The sequence below is a fragment of the Glandiceps talaboti genome, chromosome 8, assembly GCF_964340395.1.
Source record: "Glandiceps talaboti chromosome 8, keGlaTala1.1, whole genome shotgun sequence".
NCBI classification, from domain to species: domain Eukaryota; kingdom Metazoa; phylum Hemichordata; class Enteropneusta; family Spengelidae; genus Glandiceps; species Glandiceps talaboti.
The window spans coordinates 13,996,410-14,018,909 of NC_135556.1; the positions used below are offsets into that span (position 1 = coordinate 13,996,410).

Consider the following 22,500-nt stretch of genomic DNA (forward strand, 5'->3'; position numbering starts at 1 on the left):
TTTCTGAATTGGGTCTAAATTTATACATTTTTAGCGATATTGGCTAATGTCACATAATGGTAGATTAATGAGAAGTGATTGACGTGTGATTGAGCGCCAACAAGTTTTAACAAGTTTTAATATGACGTGATATGTTAAATTTAGAATCGTATGATTTCATTGTTATCCAAGAGTATATAAATAAGAATAAAAGATTCCAGTCTCCAGTCAGTTACGTGAAGATAAGTTAGAGAGGAGAAAGAGAGAGACGTGGGGACTAGAATGAAAGACGTGATTCTGGCAAGCCAAAATATCGATCTCAGCTAGAGCTTATTTCTCGGCTAAGTGGACCAAGAACGACCCTGGTGTATATATTAGAGACTTGTGTGAGAGTTTGCGTGGTGAGATACGACTAACTTGACTGACTAACTCCCACTTGGTCATTATATTCGTCTCCGTAACAGTAAGTACAGAACCTGTTATCATTAATCGAAGGCGTGAAAGTTTTCGAAAGTTGGTTAGAAGTGCGAAAAGGAAGTTCAGCAATCGCACTGACGCTAGACACCCCCCCCCCCCACCCCGCCTTATAAACGAACGAAGTTTTTGACCTTGTCTGTCATATGTGCGATCGCCCCATAAATGTCTTATTTATCCCGGGTTTTTTTCTTTTAATCTTATTTATCCCGTTTACTTTAGAAGTATTTGACAATTGTACATTGAATTCAGTTGAATATGGAGTTATACATACATTGGTTCAACTCAGTAGTACGTTATAGTCTAGCTGCTAGACCTCGGAAGTTCTTCCGATACAATGCGATCGCGACACACGACCGAACATCGCTATCGAGGATGGAAGCCCTCGCGGCGAACTTCGTTCGCTTATCGTATCGGAAGAAAGCCCGAACGTCTAGCAGCATGACTAGTGGTACGTCTGAAACGACTCAAATGTTAAAGATGTGATTACTCCGTTTACTCTATAAGTATTCGACAATTTTAGCTCACAATACTGTTGTCCATATATTCAAGTGTTCATTTGTATTTCTATTATCTAGTGAAAAGTGCCGATGAAGACATCGAGGGAGTAAGTGAAGGGAGCGATATTACTTACACCTTTTACAATAAATGTGGTAAAAATGTGAAAATTACTAATAATGGAAGAACTGCAGAGATTAAACGGTGAGTCCCATTTTTGTAAAGTGTATATTGTGATAAAATCGGAGAAATATCATGCTGAATCACAATTCAAACAGTCTGGTACACAGTCACGTGTCAATGTAGAGAATGTGTATGATATGAGAACAGGCAAACTGTCATCATCCATGAATAGATTATGTATCATTGCCTTACCTTCAAATACATGTATCTCACTGACTAACTGACAGGATTGATATTGTCTTGCCTTCACATATGTCATTGACTAAATGACAGGGTTGATATTGTCTTGCCTTCACATGTCATTGACTAACTGGCAGGGTTGATATTGTCTTGCCTTCACATATGTCATTGACTAACTAGCAAGGATCAATCAATCAATTAATCAATCAATCAAATGTGTACCACAATAAATCAAATTAAAGGCGTTCTAATAAGTTGTCTCTAGGCAAATGAGTGGCAAAATCAGATTCATTTGCATTACATATCCATGGTTGTAACAATTCGATTTTATACTTCATTAGAATTATTCATACAATTTGTTACATTTGGAGAGAAATTCTTTTTCTTTCTTTTTTTCTTTTTTTTCTGTTTTTAAAACTTCAAAAACATTGGCTCTGAAATTAGGCTTACTAATAGTTAGGAACTTTCTTTCTGCTCTATTTTAGCACACATAAATACTATGACATTGGTATTGTTATGATCGAACAACGCCTGCGTACAAACCTACACTTTGAAATTCGTCTAGAATCTGTCATCGACAAACGACCAGTTTTGGAGCTTGGTATTACAACGAAATCTCCAAATAGTTATACGTCTCAGCCCAAAATGATATCGAGTATGCAAGGACTTACTTTGGTATGGTCTGGTAATAATATTCTTGGGAAGAACAGCGAGGACCAGATATACAGTCTGCTTCATTTGGCGGGAGAATTCTACTCAATGGTAAACTGGCAATAATATCCGTAAAATAAATTGTCTTTCATATTTTGACTTTACAACTGCAGTATTGTACCTATGTTATGTTATGTTCATATTCGCACATAACCCTTCTATAACGTTCTTGCTGAACTTGAATTTATACCGCTACGTAAATCAAATTATGTACAGCATGCTAATTTTAATATCAATAGATACACTCCAGTACGGTGGCGTCTCTGATAATTTCCTCAAGGGGGCTGGCCACAGATTGTAGATTGTAGTGTTTACCCTGTCTCTCGTAATGTTCCTCAAGAGACCATAGATTGAACCACTTGTAGTGTTTACACTATCTTGATTACAGGGTAACTGATATCCACATAACTAAGGCATATCACCCACTTGAATGTGTAGTCTACCTCATACAACAATTTTAGTTTGTGTCTACATGTATCTTACTTTGCCTATAGCTTGATTCCATTAGCCTACCTGTAGACTCGAACGTCTATCGCTGCTACACTATTCCTGTACATTTATTAGGCTAGATTTCCGTTACGAATGCACAGACAGACGACTGAATTTCTCTAATATTTTTTTTCAAGTTAAACTTACTCTTCATTTTCTGTCTTTATTTTTACAATTACTAGGTAGGAGACACTATGGGTATTATGTTATCAGATGACGGTATACTGCATTTCTTCTATAATGGAAATGAGCTCTTAGAGACATTAAATCTGAAAGACTGTGGCATTCACAATATTAATGAAATATACTGCTTCGTCAATATATACGGACCGGTAGAAAAGGTATCAATTTGCGGTAAGTCACACATATTTGTTTAAAAGCCTTTTCTCTGAACTTTTAGAACTTCGATCGTTTCATGAAATTAATTCAACTTCATTACATTTTGTTATAGTTAAACCTTTGTCCGGGGGAATACTCATATAGTAAGGGTATATACATATGGACCGTGCTTTTGATCCCCTTTTTTGACAACATCTTGTATTTTGACTTTTGATTTTTTTTAGGTATTGAATGTAGATGTTTGACCCCTGTACGACTTTTAACCCCATTTTTGGACAATACAGTTTCCAAATTGCCAATATTCTGGCAGAATGTAGACATTTGACTCCCATTTTCTGACAGAAAGTAGACAGTTCACCTTATATTTCCTGAAATGTAGACATTTGACCCTATTGTTTTAACCTTTGTAGAGTTTGTGTGATTTGAATCCGTCAGGGGTTCATATGTACCCATTAACCAGCCAAGTACCACTGCACGCCAATTAATTGTCAGTTTGTTTGGCTTTATTCTTCTGTTTTTTCCTTTTGTTTGTATTTTTGTTTTTTGAGATGTTAATTCTAGACTTGTCCAACTTATTGCAAACCTACCCAAACTAAGTTGAATTATTAGCAAATTGACGATGGCAATGGTATGAATTGTGTCACGAAATTTGCACTGAACGATAACTGATCTTCGCATGGTGATATATCGATTGGCATCACTTAAACGGGCAACAGTAATAACATGATTGATTGAAATGCACAATAATCCTTGCAGCAGTTATAGATCCATGCTAGGAGTAATAATTGTAAAGTCCTTTGAGCACAAAGTGGTAAAGTGTCATATTTAACATTTATTATCATTATCTAGAGATTCCTTTGATCAAAACGTTTGTTTTTTGTCAGTGATGGACAAATAAAACTGGCTCTGAAGGTGCCAAGAAATATTTCCTTATCACACTGCTGACATACATTAATACAAAATAACATCGGGTACGGGCCTCTGGTTCACGCCATGTTCTTATCAGGTTGTTTATATATGTGAAAGTTAGTCATATTTATATAATTGTTGCACACCATATGATCGACCAATTATCACAGCAATAAACAAACTCATAAAAGCATTGCGTGTATCTACATCACAGTACTCGCTCTTGAGATTGTCCACTGTTGATGAAATGACTTTCTGATCAGTAACATCTCTAGACAACTGCTGTGAGGATTGTAATTTGATTATGGATATATCAGTGATATCAGTAGATCCGTGATTTCATTTTTACCATTTTCACAATATGAATTACAAATGTTCATCGGTTTTGTTGTTGTTTCTTTCTTAGCAAGTCACATTGATGAAATGCCATCGATTGACGAGTTGGTCGACGATAAACCAAACGAAACGTTTTATAAAGATCCAAAAGTCGTGATGGAGAAAATGAGAGTGGTTATCAGAGCACTCGAAACCATTCCCCAGGCAGACGTTTACAGGGCATCGACATTAGTCCGTCTGTTTCTCCTAGAGCCCGTGCATGTGTTGAAAGAGCCACAGGTCAGGCAGTCATACGGTGACCATCTTGCTAATTTGGGTGCAGCGCAAACATTGAGGAAGCTTCTGGAACAGTTGATGACGATTGCACAACCAACTGAGGACACCTGGTATCATATAGAAGTCGTGAGGGCTGTGTGTTGGAGTTATTCGGATTACAGTCTCAAGATAGGCCGAAGTTTTGGACAGTGTGGAATAATTAGTGATATGTTCAATGATCTTGATAAGTACGGTCCAGCTACTGACAACCAGGTAATGTTGGATTTTAATCATCAATATATTCAGTTTGTAAATGGATCAAGTGTCAGTCCAACTGGTTAGTCCAACTGTGGCAACTTTATATAGCATGGGTTATAAGTAGCAATATGCATTAACTTACTGGACATGAACACAAATAAACCGAGTAACCAAGACCACGGCCACCATGACCTTGCCCATGGCAACAGGCAAATTAAATTGATTTTTTTGTAAAACCACTGACATTGAAAGATTGTGAAGTGATTGATTTCCCCCAAGAGTACACATATAAGCAAAGCCACGGCCACGCCCTCACAACAATAAAGTGGTGCAGTAACAGTAGTATATTTAGTAAGGATAATTCAACTTTGATTGAACACATATTACGCCCATGGTTGTGCTTTTATCAGAGATACTTACATTCGTGGTTCATTGAGAAAAGAGCATACACCAAAGGTGAACAAACAGTTTAGCAACGAAGACCACGCCGATAGCAACAGACAAACGGTGTGATAGTGTTATTTCAACATGGCGATAGTGAGACAGTTGATGTGCACTTTGAAAATTAATTGGTAAAGCATTTTTTGTCATGGTAGTTTTGAATTTGCCATCATTTTTAGTTAAAGGCGTGAACTCTAAAAACCAATATCGTACTTCTGTATAGTTTTACAAGTTTCTCTTTTCTCAGTTTCCTTTTTTCATATTTGAAAATGTAATTTCTGACATTTTATACAGGAACACAAGAAGCTTATATCGTCTGCTATATCTATCCTGTATAACTGCTCCAGAGCCTCGGACAATCGAGCCATTTACCACGAGCTTCGTGCTGTCGATCGGATATCCCCTTTTCTGAAATCAGACGATGTACAAGTCGCTACAACTGCTGTCTTAGCGTTGTCGGGCATCGTCGGACATGCACAGGAGAGAACTCATTTCCCAGAAACAGATGAGAAAGTTGTTGACTTTCTCATCTCTGTGTTGAAGGGAGCCATCGACGAACCTACGCGGCGCTACAAGGGCTTCAGTGCACTGGAAGTGGTCAGTGGTCTTGGCAATATTGCCCGGAACGACACGGATAACAGTCGAATCTTCGACAAGGATGGGTCTGGACTCCTGGTTAAGTTGATGTTGAAAGGGAGGCCAATCGAACAAGAATGTTCCTTGAACACCTTGACTATCCTTGCCAAACTTGAAGCCAATAGGAAAATAATGAGTGAAACCGCTGACGTTATCAATGCACTCCACAGCCTGTTGAAAGTTAAAGGCAACGAAATGATGTCAACACACGCTACAGGGACACCATTAGAGAGCGATAGCATGTCAGTGAAACATGCGGCAGAAAGAGCGCTGATAGCAATTCGACCTCCGATGGCGTTATACCGTAAGACCATCCACTATCTTGTGAACATTCTGTTCTTTACAGTAAAAGTCGATGTTTTATTCAGATGATCATTTGAGAAATATACGGGAATAATTGAATATAAAGACGAGAACAGGATCATGGCAAACTTTCTGTTAATTCAGATTTTTCCATTTTAGTTGTTGTTCATTCTGTTACGCATATTCATCATCCACGTGCAAATTATCAAATCAAGTTACGTTGTTATCTGTTTATTTTTTACGAAGGTTCACAAAGTTTTCCAAAGCCAACTGTACCTAACGAAGATTGCCAATATAAAAAACTATGTATGAGATACAAAAAGTTCTTAAATGTTCCAGGTAAGTCGTTACGTAGCCGAGCATCACTCATCTAGGTGATGACGTCACTCATGACGTACATGTACACAATGTATAACGTATAAACTGTACCCTGAAGACATACACTTTCCCTAACTGTGTAATATTGGATCGGCTAACAGAAAAACAATTTAAAACAAGCACATTAACATCATTTGGTTTGATTTTTCAGACGGGTATTTCGACACAAAATACGATAGATGTTTTTGTAATGCTTGTCATATGTCACGTGGTGACAATCTTTACTATTCCCGAGGCATACCCCCTAAAGACTATGGCATTCCGATTGGATGGTATAAGTGTGCGATTGGGTGAGTATCCATGTATGTAAAAAAATGTTGATTTCCTGTTGTTTTTTTTCTGTAAGGTATTGCTGTTTGTGCTGTATGTTCTGTTTTGCTTTAATTTGTTTACTGTGCGGTAATCTCAGTGAATCACGTGTGTGATTCTGCTGTTTTTTTGTCTGTAATTGACTAATTTTTAGTGAAAAATATCTTTGGTTATTTGATGAGAAAATGTCCATGTTGCAGCTAGTGTACGTAGACGAGTTAGTATTGCAGTTGTGGCCATCTATACAACGATGTGTTAATACCAGAACAATTCACTTTGTGACTACCACAATCATTTTGACGTATTTCATGTAAAATCGACCATCCCGAGAACAGCGAGAAATTGTTCAAAATGTAGGTTTCGACAAGATAGACATTGTGTTGTTGTTGTTGTTGTTGTTGTTGTTGTTGTTTATTTTGTTTGCGTTTTACCCCCCATTTTCAAAATTGAATACTAATGTTCCATTGTTTATATCCCCCACACCAGTGTGCCACCCAGGGCACATACCATGAGAGTGTTTGAAAAATGGCATGTTGCATTCCATGGAACAAGGGATGATGCCGTCAAATCAATCCTGGAGTGTGGCGACCTCCTGATGCCAGGCAAGTCGTTTACCTGATAACTCAAAAAAATGCAAAAATACGTGTAAATATTAAGGGTGAAGCTTTACATGATGGTGTGCTTCATTTTCTCCCTACTTGGCTGAAGGGACCCCTTGTTGAGGTTCGTGAGGTTTCCACACTATATACGTCTGTATAACCAGCATTTACTCACTAGAGATGCAATCCATACTAGCTACCAACATAACCCTGTTTACTTATGGTGTTCCGCATACTTAGTACATCAATCCTTATTATGTAGATTTTTTTTCAAATTATATGTCGAATCTTTCGCGGTAGGGGCTGCCGGTAGCTGTTATAAATTAAAGTGGCACAAGTTGAGTTATATACATTTTACTCATATAAGTGTAAAAAAAAACTTGCACAAAACATTGATTTGTTTATTGATTTCACCAGGAAATCAAAAACAAACAAACTATACATAACAAATAAATTAACAAAATATATAAATTAAATTAAGCCAAAGAATATTCAATCAAATACACCAGTAATTCCATGGACCTGGTGGGGGTTGTAGAAATAGTTCTACAGAACTAGTCTAGCCCACAACCCTTACCTATTCTAGTATAATATTAATGTCGTTTCATGCCTTCCATGGTATTACAATTGTCTTCTGGAATTTTAGACCAGTTGATCGCATTGTAGGAATTTCATCAACATGTTTATACGTGTAATAAATTACGTCATTGTATCGTACATAAGTACCAGGTTTTGGATTCAGTTAATTGTAAGTGATATTTAAGCATGCTTCAGTATATAAAACACTGCATATATTCTTTGAATATGTAGCAAAACGTCCGCCGCAAAACAAATGAAATAAGCATGTGCCCATTTAATTATGGCACTGATAATGTTAGACGTGAGACTGTAAGATACGCTCCGCCCTCACCGACCTGCTCTATGAAAGGGTTTGACCGATATGTGAGGGTGCCCCGTCACGGCGTACCCTACAGGCTATGATGGTTAACTTTCATATTACGCTTTACACACTATACTTTACCGGATCGGCGCGGTCGTATAGTGGCTCAACTCCCTGAGCGTTTACAATACAGCATACTTGGGTAAACTGAAACAAAATGTAAGCAAACTTCGATAAAGCGTGAAGTTCTGGAGAAAGCCTCTCTAAATAACATGTCAATTATGTAATTTTTCTGTAACAATTTTACAGGGGATACAGTTATGGGAGGAAATACACTCGGAGAACGACCAACCCATTACAATGACGAAAATAAACCTGGAGGATTTGATACACGCCAGATTTTTTTATCTCCAAGCATTAGATATTCCGGCTGCAACGTGTATGCTTTTCCCTGCAAGTACGTTTAAAGGCAAAAGCCAGTCGGATTTATTTCTGCATTTAGTAAACTTGTGTTGCGGACTACTGTGATAAACTTACATAGGATTATTGGTGATAGAATGACACTTCGATATAATCAACGATAATTCGATGCAATCAACGATTCGACGTGATCCACACATTAACCTAAGCCTTTGCCAAAGACTGTCCATGTGAGCAGTCGAAACATAACGTCGGGTAGACTTTAATCATGCTAACCCCGGACTTCTTTTTCTTGAATTAGTCGAATCAAAATAGAATTATTGTTATCACTTTATGATTGCTCTGTCCTTATAGTAGACATCAGTATGGAGTACGATATAAGGCATACAAAAGAATTCTCATCAGGAAAGAAACAACAGAGCGAAATGTTCACAATAGACTAATCATGGGTTACCATATAACTTCTATTTTTTCTATCTCTAGATTTGAAGATAAAGAAACGGGTAAAACTTACTATGCAAGGGTTGTCTATCAAGTTGCCGTCAATCCAACTTGTTATCAAGTTGGACCAGAGACAATTGGGGCCACGACAAACATCGATCCTAGATTCAGTAACCAGGAAATAGAATGGTTCACCAAACAACGTGGTTCCGTCATTATTTATGGTCTATTGTTTCACCTTCAAGAATGTTGAAAACTGATATACGTCTATGAGATCCTCTATTTTGTAAACTCGTATCGAAAGTCACAGTATACCGAAAACGTTTATACTTATAAAACATCGAATGCTGCAAAACATGTTGTCATTCACTTCTAGGATTCCAAAACTATATACCATTGCTGAATCAATGAATATATTAAGACAATCGAGCAAGAAAACCAAGAGTTACGCTGTCATTGATATTCAAGCCTGCCGTCCACGATCCTCTTGTAGGATCATTTCAAAACTTTTTATTTACTCTACGTAATTATATTGCCCTCTTTACTAGTATTTTTTTTTCAATGCCTTTATGTACTGTAGTGTCCACCTTTATTTGGCGTGCACTACTCAGAACCCATACCATCACCAGACAGACAGACAGACATACAGACACGCACGCACGCACGCACACAGACAGACAGACAGACAGACAGACAGACAGACAGACAGACAGACAGACAGACAGACAGACAGATAGATAGATAGATAGATAGATAGATAGATAGATAGATAGATAGATAGATAGATAGATAGATAGAGACAGGCGGGTAGGTAGATGGGTAGGTGGATGGTATGGAGGATGGGTAGATACTTTTACACACAGAGAGCGAGCGATCTAGAGCGAGAGACAGACAGACAGACGGACGAACGGACAGACAGACAGACAGACAGACAGACAGACAGACAAACAAACAGTCATATCGATCGATCTTAAGTTTCATTTCTGTTTTGTTTTTAGGTGTAAAATAAGTTGTTTTTTATTTTTGCGTATAATTGTTGGAACGGATTTCTCAATGTTATCATAAACAAACACTCTTCTCGCTCTCTATTCAACTAGCGTAGGTCAAGGGGCCATGTGCTGGAACACTTCTTAAATGATTGAGTGCACAGTAAATACTTTACATGATTCAGAAACTAATCTAGTGTGGATTTACCCTAGAATACATGCCCCGAACCACATTCCAATGCATCCTATGTTTAATCAATGTGGCGCTGTTTCCACAGGACAAATTTTGGGTTGACCTCGGCTGGGCCGAAAGAATGACCCATCATGGTATTCAGCAACTTTGAAGAGCAGTGAACTGTTCTTCAAAAGCTTATTTCTATCACTTTGTTTTAAAAGATATTTATCCAAAAGTTATGTGGAACTTTTTCCGTAAAGAAGGTAATGATAATAGTATAATTTAAAAAATGAACTTTTACGCAGCTCCATGTGCTATTTGAGTTGGTTTCAATCGCTGCAATTAAAAAGGCGTGTGAAACTAGATTATACCCCTCAAGCCAGTCTACATGTACGAGTTCTGGCAATGACTACTGATTTTTAGGCATGTTTTCGTAAATAGTAACGCTTCATTGTTAAACAAAACTGATGAAAATTATGCACAAATTCCAAACGTTGCATCTTTTAAAATAAATATCATGTTTCTCGCTATAAGTAGTGTAATGTAAATTTTAATAAAGGTGTTAAAATAATTGACCACCCCATTCAGCCTTGAATTCTCTCACCCATTGCGGGAGTAGTAAACAGACATCGTCGTCGTCGTAAACCACATCCTCACACCGTTTTACGGCACCGTTTAAGAGGCCCCACCGTTGCTTCAGGAAAAATACGTGTATGTGCTCTGGCTTGCTAGAATGTGTGTGCATTCAGTGAATCTACGTACTGTACATCAAATCAGATACTGCTTTCACGAATTGAAACGCCACAGGTGCTGCCAACGGGTTGATTAGTTGTTGTTGTCATTAATTATATGTTGTTTCAGACCAAAAATGATGTTTTTGATAAAAATCGCGTCCAACAAAATTGTGGCGAGTGTGTTTAGCTGTTCTTATATGCCCTTCCACTGATGAGGAAGGATATCTGCCCTCCCTTCCACTGGGTTTCACCTTGCCCGCCAGCCCACTGCCCTCCCAATATTGAGAATGAGTTACCCACTCCCCACCAGGAAAATGTTTGTGCTATCCACAATAACAAACAATTCCTTTGGACGTACACAATGTGCGCCCCTCCCCACAATTTCATCATTTCCATTCCTACATTATCAAAATCTGGACTTTCCCCACCACAGTTCTTCGTTGTTTGCTCCCGCTACCCGCATATAGGAACAGCATTTTGCAAGGACAGTTTCGTTGACTGCACCTGACTTTAATTAGTCTGTATTCAGACACAAATTATATTTTGTCGTACTCCTAAATTAACCTTCTGAAATATTTATTCATTTAATACTAATTATGTACACATTAATAATCCATAACATGCGATATAATAATCAGCATGTGCAATGGACATTCTCTGTTCTATACTCGATACAAAACGCGCTATAAATATAATCTTCATCAAACGTCTGACGCACACTATGTTCTGTTAATTTCAGCTGCAAAATAGTTTTAAAGATAAATTACAAAAAAATCAAGACGACTGCTGACAGTCTAAACCTGACTCCAATAAAACCATTATCATTATGAAATGTCGGCCTTGATTGTTAACCACGTGACTGCACAATAGAAAGTGCCACCTATGTCACGCCTCACGCCATAAGGGGTCAACTAGTGTTTACACTTATCACCAATAGCAACACGTCAGCCTAATTTTAATAACTATAGACTCTAGAAGCAAGCAGTGAAAGTGGATTAGTATAACATGTCATGTAACCTATCTGTCTGTATACATACGTCGAATGACCTGATGACTGGTGTGAGATCGACAGAACCTGTACCGTGTAGTTGTTGACTCATCGTATCATATTATTACCTGGGTCATGGGTGGTAATGCGTTATTCGGTAAAATCAATGGCCTTTTGTGGTGATACAATCATTTTATACTACCAAGCAATTGGGACATTGAATGTTTGAAGCAGAAGAACATAACGTAGCTATTCCTATATTGAACTATAGTTAAACTGAACCTAAAAATCTCGTCCTTTAATATTTAAATCATGGGTTGCACACCAACGAAGGAATCAACGTCATCATGGGGCGAAAAGGACCAGTCGTCGCATACTACGAAGACGGCGAACTGGCGGTTGCCTTCAAGTACGAAGATGATTGTTGTTGTCGACGGAAAATGGTGGCTAGAAGCAATAAAACTACGCGTAGAAAAAGGACAACAAAGAATGTTGGAAGTAATGAAAAAGGTATGTCCATTCAATGTGATATGGCCTTGCCTTCTCATATGTATTGCTTTATTGTACAATACAATACTGTCAAGTACCATGACTAGCGAAGTGAAAACATTCTTAGGCGTTCCTTAAATCTGCATTAGCTGTAACTAGAATGTGTATGTATGTGTGTGTGTATGTATGTATGTATGTATGTATGTATGTATGTGTGTATGTATATGTATGTATGTGTGTGTGCGTGCGTGCGTCTGTCTGTCTGTCTGTCAGTATGTATGTATGTATATATGTATGTGTGTGTATGTATATATGTATGTGTGTGTGCGTGCGTGCGTCTGTCTGTCTGTGTCAGTATGTATGTATGTATGTATGTATGTATGTATGTATGTGTATGTATGTATGTATGTGTATGTATGTATGTATGTATGTATGTATGTATATATATATATGTATGTATGTATGTATGTATGTATGTATGTATGTATGTATGTGTGTGTGTGTGTAATGTATTCGTGTGTGTGTTTGTGTTTGTTTGTTTGTTTGTTTGGTTGTTTGTGTATTAATATATACCTCTATCTATCAGTTAAGCAATGTTTTCTATCTATTACAGAGACGTGGTTGGAAGACAATCCGTCTATTCGTCAGTAGTACATTTAGTGACATGCACGCAGAAAGAGAACACTTAGTAAAGAGAGTTTTCCCTAAACTGAGAGAATGGTGTGAACCACGTAAACTAAGACTTGTGGAGTGTGATCTCCGATGGGGTATCCCGAAAGATTCCACAACAAAAGCAACGATTCAGACATGTTTGTCAGAAATCGATAGGTAGAATGCAGTTTTTATATTGTTTTAATGTGGATTGTTGTTTGTTTTAGAATATTAGCCAATTCTCAATATTTTACCTGTCTGTGTAATACGTATATGTACTTTCGTCATAATTGCACGTACGAGAGAGAATTGAAATAGCCATATGGATGATATGTGGATATTTATTTTGATTTTTAATTTTTATGACAACTCTATCTGCCTTATTTTCCTACTTGAAAAAACAATGTGAATTAGCATCGACCAACAAGTCCGTGTATGACATTGCATTGTAATGGTACAGGTACATGGGGGAGCATGCGCACCTGTGTACGCCTATATATTCAATTTCCGAAGCAACATAATGAATCAAGCATTTACAATATGCAATTTATCAAAATGTCTTTTTTACAGATGTAAAGAAGAAAACCAATATCCATACTTTATAAATTTGTTATCTGAACGATATGGCTGGGTTCCTACAACTAAAGAAGTTCCGGACGACATAAGAATGAGGTATATTATAAGAACACTCGTGTGATTTAGTACCATTTACTCATTTCCCATGTGCATGCGCATATATATTTTGTGGTTGAAATTAAGATATGATGTGAGTGGTGTCACTGTTTGCTTTTGTGTATGCAGTCACACTGAATGTCAAATTATAACTCCCACAATACATACGCATGAAGCAATCCAGTCGTATGTCATTTAATGCTGACTCATACTCTCAGATTAGTGGTCTGAGCTTGACTGTATGACTACGACTATTGTTTGTGGTTACCCTTGGCCTTATGACTCCCGGTGATTCAATTTGCAATATGTCATTGCTTCTCTATCTCTAGATATCAGTGGGTACCCGGTATGTCTATAACGGCAATGGAAGTCCACCATGCTGCATACAGAGAAGCAAACCCAAACGTAAGTGTCTCATGGATTCAGATTCCTGGGAAATTTCACTTAGATATACAGCCATTCCAAAGATTCTTCGTCCAACATGGCGACACTGTGTATATGTTCTGTCCTCTGGGATAATGTATGGTATTTTTTATAAAAGTATCTGTGGTATATTCGTCTTATGGTGTCGATCTAACTTTTATTTCCATTGCCTTTCCCGATGTACGTGGATGCAAACCAACAGTTTAAGGCTTACAACACGGGAAGAGTATCATAATCTCAACTGTTCGGTTTGAACAGGTATGAATACCATTTTCTTTGCAGGCACTCTTCTTCTTTCGGAATCCTTCCTTTACAGAAGAGTTACCAAGCAAAGAGATCGAAAACTTGTTTGTAGAACAGAAGGAAGAATCGAAAACATCATTGTTAGAGTTGAAACATATGATTAAGGATGCCTTTCCCGAGAAAAGTAGGGAGTACAGCTGTAAAGTGGATGGTGTTAATGAAGACGGAAAAGTCAAAATGAAAGGTATTTAAAAAGTTGTATAACATTTGATTAACTGACAGCATAATATACATATTGGATTTTCGAGAAATGTTCCATTCCGTCTGAAAAGTGCCTGAAAGTAGTGAAGGAATTGTCAAAGAATTCGTACGCCCGCACTGAACCAAGTAAACACTGATGGTATGGAAATCATTCAACGCAATTATGGACTTCAGCTATCAAAAAATGTGCCGGGTGAAATAGCAAATTCATTTTATTTTTGTTCAAGTTCTTCATTTTTCATATCTATCAACACATTGGAATTGTCGTGATTTTGGCACTAAAGTAACCAGTCCTCACCCGGGTCTCAGTTGTTTAACTCGTCCATAAAACGTCAAAAAATGTATTCAAAATGCAATGTTCAGCTTTATCACCTTCATTTTTTCTCTCTTACCGCCCAGGCCTTGAAGAGTTTGGTGACCAGGTTCTTGATCAATTTCTAGACTTATTAGCATACCAATACCCAACTGATAAACTTCACGATGCTGAAGATATTGCACAGGTGCAGAGAGAGGAACATGAGATATTTATGGCAAATCGCTCCCAGGTATTTAATTTCAGACGACAACAACAGATACTATATTTATACATATTACACTTCTTGACTAACCTGGTGTTTAGATGCCGTGTGCACAGAGCAAGAGCAAATTATTTTGAAGTTGCGTTTTGTTGAGAACCATCTTATTCTTTTTAGCACAACTAAACAGATAAGGTTCAGTAGTACTATAGTGATAAGGTTCAGTAGTGCTATAGGCATGGCAAAGTGTGTGTGTGTGTGTGTGTGTGTGTGTGTGTGTGTGTGTGTGTGTGTGTGTGTGTGTGTGTGTGTGTGCGTGCGTGCGTGCGAGCGATATTTCTATACCGAAATCTTTAATAAACCTTATTTTACTTCACAGGTACTTCTAGGTAGAGATAACGAAGTCCAAGCAATCACAGATTATATCAACTCATCCTCTAACGTCCCGTTGGTAGTTGTTGGAAAACCAGGTGCCGGTAAAAGTGCATTAATAGCCTACATGGCAGAAAAATACGTCCAAAATACCAAAAGGTATAAGGTAGGTGTAAAAAATCAATGTAGTATTGTAGTTTTAATATTCACTAAGGGAGGGTTATGTTATAGTTTTGTGTCTGTCCTGTCTTTCTGTCTTTCTGTTACATGTATGTATGTATGTATGTATGTATGTATGTATGTATGTATGTATGTGTATTTATGCGTGTATGTGTATGTATGTGTGCGTGTATGTCTGACCACTTAGTTGTCTGTGGTCTGACAATGGCAAGAACTGCTACATGCTATCACAGACAACTAACAAGTTGTCTATGATGCTATAAAAATTAATGGATAATTTGCATAAATAAGTGCGTTGGACGATGCTGCTGCTTATTGTGTCAAAAGGAATAAATTCATTACTAATAAGCTTATTTCTTTTTATCTGTATTAGGTGTTTTACCATTTCGTTGGAGCAACCCCGGGTTCGACAAATTTACACAGACTGTTGTCCCGCATATGGACCGAATTGATGCACCATTCTGATCCGGTACCCGTCGATCTGGACGAACTCATACGGAGTATGGCAAATGTTTATTCGAAAGCTAATAAATGGGCTGCGAGAGCGAAAAAAGAAATCATTCTATTCGTTGATGCATTGAATCAAATGGAATCTGATGGTTAGTATATTGTTATTTTTTCTTACCAATTGATTAATTGTCCTAGCAACTGAGTCACATGAAAGTAACCGAGATTACCGTATTTCCAATTATTTATAATATTGTGACGTCATCACTGCGTAATGTATTACTGTTGGAGGAGTTTATAGGCCTACCCCTCTCATGAGGTGCATGTCTCATGGATGACATTTCTCGCAGTGTAGTGTGACACAAGTTAGTTGTAGAGTGGTTGTGGTGACAATTTAATGTAGAAATAATGCGTGGAGGAAGTCTTGTTTATTTATTCTCACAGAAGATATTTAGTTTGTATGTGTTGTACCAGTATGTCTCTTACACGTTACAATGAATCGATCAAATTTGATGAGACAACGTAATCTTTCCACTTTTACCTATATATGTGCTTGGTCATGACTAGACCTTAGCACTCTCGTACTGATCATGAAATGTGAATATTGGCAATATTGTACTGGCAGGTCGTTTGTGAAGTCTGTTTATTTGGAGACATGGGATATTATTGACTCTACCTTGTTTGTTTGTTTGTTTGTTGTTTGTTTGTTTGTTTGTTTGTTTGTTTGTTTGCATTTGCATTCAGTTGGATTTGTTGTTAATCTAGTTAATGGGGTATTTGATAAGATTTCTAAATGTATGTGATACTACCCGTCTATCTGGTAGTCAAACATCTCAGATTAGATTGTCAGCCTATATGGTGAAAACTCTCACATCTAATGTGTACAACTCTCCCTTTGGTTTTGGTTTTAGGTGAATCATTTAAGTTGCGATGGATACCAAGCACGTTACCACCAAATGTTCATGTCGTAGTCAGCACCCTCGAAGGACCATTTCTGAATACACTTAGATCACGTGATAGAAAACCGAGGGAAGTAGCAGTCGATCCTCTACCTAAAGGAGTCAGAGGAAAAATCGTTGAGAAGATTCTCTCTGAATATAACAAGAGACTGGACAAAGAGCAAATGTCAAAATTGGTCCGCAAGAGTGAATCTGGTAACCCATTATGGTTGTCAACGGCATGTGAAGAACTCCGTTTGTACGGCAATTTTGATAAATTGACTTCGAAGATAGAATCACTTGCAGGCGATCTTTCTGGTTTACTACAACAGGTAGGCTATTAAAGTTGATTTTATTTTCTATTTTTGTCTTCATTTAACACCAGATCTCCAGGTATTCATATCAGGATGAAGTGCTTATTGTTTTGCTACAAACACATATACTTTGCGTCACAATCGATATCACCTTGTAAGCTCTTACCTATCAAAGTTCTGACCATCACTTTGCATTTATTTGAGAGTTAACATTAAAATTCAGCTTGTTTAAGCGTCTTTAGTTGCCACATAGGATTCTATAGCATGCGACCTCGAGGTGCGCGTGTATGACAGTTATAAATAAAGTGATCATATGGATGAGGATTGGTATTTATTTCATATTTTTCATTTATGAAACAATTTTATCATGGCTTCCTACTTGAAAAATCAATGTGAATCAACATATGCCAGTCCCTCGTCAGTAACTCCATAATTTGCAAATGATTAATAAATGTATAAAATCTTTGTTATTTTAAGTACAATAACAAACATTAATTTTTAGCTTTTTGCAATGTATTCAATTTAACAAACACAGACTTTGTCAAATGTTGTTTCACATTGATTTTCAAGTAGGAAGCCATGATAAAAGTGTTTTACGAATAAAAATCCCAAAATAAATACCCCGATCGTCACCCATATGGCCACTTTAGTTTAGTTAATTGTTATCGGCGAATAATTTTTTTACAACTTCAATTTGGAGTAAAGTGGTTTAGAATTTAAGACTCGTTGGTGGCGCCCCGATAGTCCACACCACTAAAAGAGCATCTCCAACGACGTTTTTGACTTCAGCGTAAATGTTATATCATTTGCGAATTGCTGTGTTAACGTTCTTGTAGACTTTCCTTGACTCAAAGTTTTCATGAAGTGTTTTTTCCCGTGTGAGAACTAAGATATGCTACTGATGATGTTATTACTGTAATTTTAACTGCGATGTTATCTCACTGTAGAATTTCGTTTGTTACAGTATTGTCTGACTAATCCCCCATGTCAGTAATTTTTTTGTTGAAGTATATTTCAAGAAAGATCAACTATGTTGATTTTTTTCGGTATGTGTTCCTTGCATTAGATCTGCGCCATTGCCTAGTATTCATTATTTCATTCCTGTCAATCAAATGGAACTCTTAGTCAATCAAATGGAACTCTTAGTCATTCAAATGGAACTCTTAGCCAATCATGGAATCGCATTTAAAATTGATATCACAAAGATAAAATAAATCAAAAGTACGAAATTGTTTATATTAATGATTTTCCCTAAAATGACGTTGATAATTCTTTTTTTTAGATGCTTGAACGTGTAGCAAATGACAATGGCGGAGACCTAGTGAAAGCTACTGTGTGTTTATTAGAGTGTTCTAAACATGGTTTATTGGAGACTGAGTTATTGGAACTATTGGCGATCAAACCAATGGTGCCGTCTGTAGATGGAGAGTATGAGAACGCTAACATAGTAGTAGGTGAAAAGGTGCCTATGGCCGAGGTAAGTTTTTGTACATGTATAGCGCCATCTAGTGTTGAGTCGGACCGAAGAACTTTACACAGAAAGCGTTTTCTAAATGTAATCAAAACTTTCCAGTCGTTTTAGGAAGTATCATTTCATTCTCGCAAATAACAAGAGCTGTTATTTCTTCCGCGTTTTGGACGGTGCCGTAAAAGAGGCCGTGGTTTGCGACGAGGTATCATTTTGAATGACTGTTAAAGCCATGCATGACGATTGACTGTCGATTATACAGAGCTGATAACATAATACGTTTGAGCATTGTTTTGGAAAATATGGAAGTCATTCTAGTTTGTAAACTTGGCTTATTGAAGCTGAGTACCTCGAGCTCCTAGACAGGGACGCGAGAGCCTCGGCGACCTTCTCATGTAATATAATTGTTACAATACCATTCATCTCCAGTGGGCGTTGGTTTATCTTGGTCTCAAACGATTTCTGAGACCCTGTGGAAGTTCCGGCGAAGGTCGACTTGATTTCTACCACCGTTCTATTAGCAAAGCCGTCAGAAATGTGTATATCGATAAAGGAAATCAAAAGAAATGGTGGCATCGAAGACTCGCAGATTACTTTCAACAGAGGTGAGAGAGAATTTATAAGTTAATGGTTTAGTTCAGTTCAGTTCAAAGGATCTACTTACTAACCAATGAGTTCAACTGAAGGGAAAACTTAACACGAACTAGGTGGATACGTTGAAAGAATATTTATGAAGCCAAACGGATACATCTTAAGTAAGACGACTCCTTTATCCTGTTTATATTTGATTTCACCCCAGTTCTGACATCGAGAGAAGAGCCGTGGAGTTTCCTTTTCATTTAGAAACAATTGATGATATGAACAGATTGGAACATTGCCTACTTGAATGGCCAATGTTTGAGACGATGTACAAAGAAGAGACGAAGATCGAATTGATGAGATACTGGCGACTTGTTGGTGGCTATGATGTAGCAGCTAAGATGTATGGAGACGCCCTGACAGCAGAAATGAACCAATTTTATGGAGAGGTAAGAGTTTTTAGTACTGCAACTCATAGTATCTTAGAAAATTATCCATTTTGGTCCTTTAAATGTGCACACACAAATCGCAATTCGCCGGCCAACTCAATTTCAAATTGCGTGTGTCTGTGCAATACTGTAATCTCTACGAGATCATCGATGAAACTACAAGAAAAATAAGAAAAGAGAGTGTGGTATTCACGATTTTCAGTAATCTTTCAATCAAATCACATAAACCAAAACCAGACTTTACACCTCCTTGTTTATTTATTTGCATTGGTCAATTTTCGTTGAAAATCTGAATTTACGGGAAATCGTTCGATATTCGAAGTTAAACTTACATGTAAATAGTCTTAATAAATGGTTTCACATAATCAAAGATCGGTAATTGTAATGAAACTTTTATCTTTCTGTGTTTGCTCTGAGCATTAGACAGACAGACAGACAGACAGACAGACAGACAGACAGACAGACAGACAGACAGACACACATGCATACACACACACACACACACACAAGGAGGCTGACAGAAAAAAAACACTGACTGACTGACTGACTGACTGACTGACTGACTGACTGTCTGTCTGTCTGTCTGTCTGTCTGTCTGTCTGTCTGTCTGTCTGTCTGTCTGACTGACTGACTGACTGACTGACTGACTGACTGACTGACTGACTGCAAGATTCACTCGTCACTGAACAATTTTATTCTATTATATCATTGGATTATACTGTTACTATTTTGACCTGTTACCGTAATTATCATTCTCAATCTTTTCAAAATGACTTCCTGTTCCCGAATGTATTTATGGTTTTTTTACAAAAAATATGCATTCATGCTTTATAGTCTGCTATAGATAGGAAAGCACAAGAACGGGAATATGTAAGAAAAACCAAGCTAGTCAGCAGTTTCCTGACGGACATCGGCCAATATGATTTAGCTAGACAGAAACTCGGCCAAGTTATTCAATGGCACCTAATGGAGTACAGAGAAGACGACACTGAAAGCCTTTACACACTGTTAAAGTTATGCTACAACGAAGGTAAATTTAAAAACTGCTATTTCTCAAGGTTTCTAACATTTTTTATTTTGTTGGTGTTATTTAATGATCTATAACTCTAATTTCATTAAAAAAATTATGTTTCATTTTTTTTAACATAACTCTTGTGCCAGAGGAGGAATTCGTTGCAGTGTTCTACATTAGAATTCTCACTCGTTGTCGATCTACATGCCCGGCCCGTCATAGTGATTTTTAGTGAGCCGAATTATTAATATAAAGCTACATAGTACAGTAGCTGCAAGTGGAACGGTTTTTTAAATTTTTTGTTTAATCGGTAAAATAACATACCTATAATATTGTACACCGTGAAAATCACTTGTCCAAGTTGTCGGTAAACTCATTTTTTTTATAGCTGTATACACGATATATCAAATCAATTTGGTATTTCTATCAAACAGCGCCCTCAACGGCGATCATGATTTCAACCTGTTTCTGCCCTGCTTATGGATAATGTCGACCCCTTGATTGACATTTGTACTGTATTTTCCAGTGTACATAGTGTGGTTGTACGTCTGATCGAAAAATTGTACTTAAGCTACAACTAGTACAGTTTTAACATGGTGATAGATTCATAATCAAACTTTTGCTCAAGATTTTAAACTTGCCACTACACTGCCTTCAAATTATATTGATCACTAATTAATAATTGACTTTATTAATAATTGACCAATTTTGTGACTTTATCCTTGGTTAGTTGATAACAAATATCCCAGTTACATAGCTTTTCCATTTTGTCTTTATAGCCATAAAGTATGTTTATGGTTCTCATCCGGGAATGAGAACGTGTAGACAACTTGGTAGAGAATATGCTGAAAGATGTTTGCAGGTAGGTATATAGTTAATTCATCACGGTTACTATACTCCTCTATCTATCAATTAATCACGAGGTATAGACTACGTCGTGTCGCTCCGCCGATGTGTGAGGGCGCCCCTTCACGATGTCCCTTACAGACAAATCACTAGCTTGACTACTTTTTATTTTTATTTTTCTCATCGTAACACACTCCATGCATATTTACTGACTTCGTGTGAATACTGAGCACGCCAAGGAACTCAATAATACACTCCCATGAAAAAATTCATATGTTGATAAGAAATGTCCATACGTTGGTACAAATGTTCCTAAAAGAAATGTTCACTCACCTACTTTTTTGACTGTTTTCTTTGTTTTTTTATAATACCGACCGGACCCATCATTTTCAAGGTGTTACGATGAGAAACGTTGAAACAAATGTGGTCAACCTACTAGTATAGTATATATACCTAATCTGATATGGATTGGAGAGCAACGTTTTCCCTTGTGTGTTTATGTGACAAAGACCAGATTTCTTTTGACAATGTGACGCGTTTGAATTGTTAGCAACACAGATTAAGGCCTAATAAAAAAAATTGTGTGGTTCTGATTACGCTCAATTTTAGAATAGGTGGGATAGGTAGATTTTTTATTTCATTTTGTTATATTTTTTTTCATGTGTGAATGTTTAGTTCAGGTTTTCCCTTGTTTTCCAAATGGTCTCTGTGTTATTTATTTCTTCCTATCAGATGTACAG

The 22,500-nt window shown here is 37.2% G+C and overlaps 2 protein-coding genes across 2 annotated transcripts in view; both read left to right on the forward strand.

The window, feature by feature from the left end:
* The window catches only part of LOC144439230 (neuralized-like protein 4), an 8,006-nt gene extending 709 nt beyond the window's left edge, over window positions 1-7,297 (forward strand). Inside the window, exons 2-9 of the mRNA XM_078128504.1 lie at window positions 1,032-1,155; window positions 1,800-2,076; window positions 2,697-2,868; window positions 4,169-4,626; window positions 5,347-5,992; window positions 6,238-6,330; window positions 6,521-6,659; window positions 7,165-7,297. Of these exons, the coding sequence (XP_077984630.1) occupies window positions 1,032-1,155; window positions 1,800-2,076; window positions 2,697-2,868; window positions 4,169-4,626; window positions 5,347-5,992; window positions 6,238-6,330; window positions 6,521-6,659; window positions 7,165-7,297 (2,042 nt within the window). The remainder of the gene's footprint in view (window positions 1-1,031; window positions 1,156-1,799; window positions 2,077-2,696; window positions 2,869-4,168; window positions 4,627-5,346; window positions 5,993-6,237; window positions 6,331-6,520; window positions 6,660-7,164) is intronic.
* A 4,916-nt stretch (window positions 7,298-12,213) lies between these two features.
* The window catches only part of LOC144439231 (TPR repeat-containing protein DDB_G0287407-like), a 10,576-nt gene continuing 289 nt past the window's right edge, over window positions 12,214-22,500 (forward strand). The window contains exons 1-13 of the mRNA XM_078128505.1: window positions 12,214-12,411; window positions 13,004-13,218; window positions 13,612-13,713; window positions 14,043-14,118; window positions 14,419-14,623; window positions 15,040-15,185; window positions 15,535-15,693; window positions 16,081-16,306; window positions 17,066-17,424; window positions 18,689-18,883; window positions 19,304-19,479; window positions 19,674-19,902; window positions 20,737-20,932. Of these exons, the coding sequence (XP_077984631.1) occupies window positions 12,214-12,411; window positions 13,004-13,218; window positions 13,612-13,713; window positions 14,043-14,118; window positions 14,419-14,623; window positions 15,040-15,185; window positions 15,535-15,693; window positions 16,081-16,306; window positions 17,066-17,424; window positions 18,689-18,883; window positions 19,304-19,479; window positions 19,674-19,902; window positions 20,737-20,932 (2,482 nt within the window). The remainder of the gene's footprint in view (window positions 12,412-13,003; window positions 13,219-13,611; window positions 13,714-14,042; window positions 14,119-14,418; window positions 14,624-15,039; window positions 15,186-15,534; window positions 15,694-16,080; window positions 16,307-17,065; window positions 17,425-18,688; window positions 18,884-19,303; window positions 19,480-19,673; window positions 19,903-20,736; window positions 20,933-22,500) is intronic.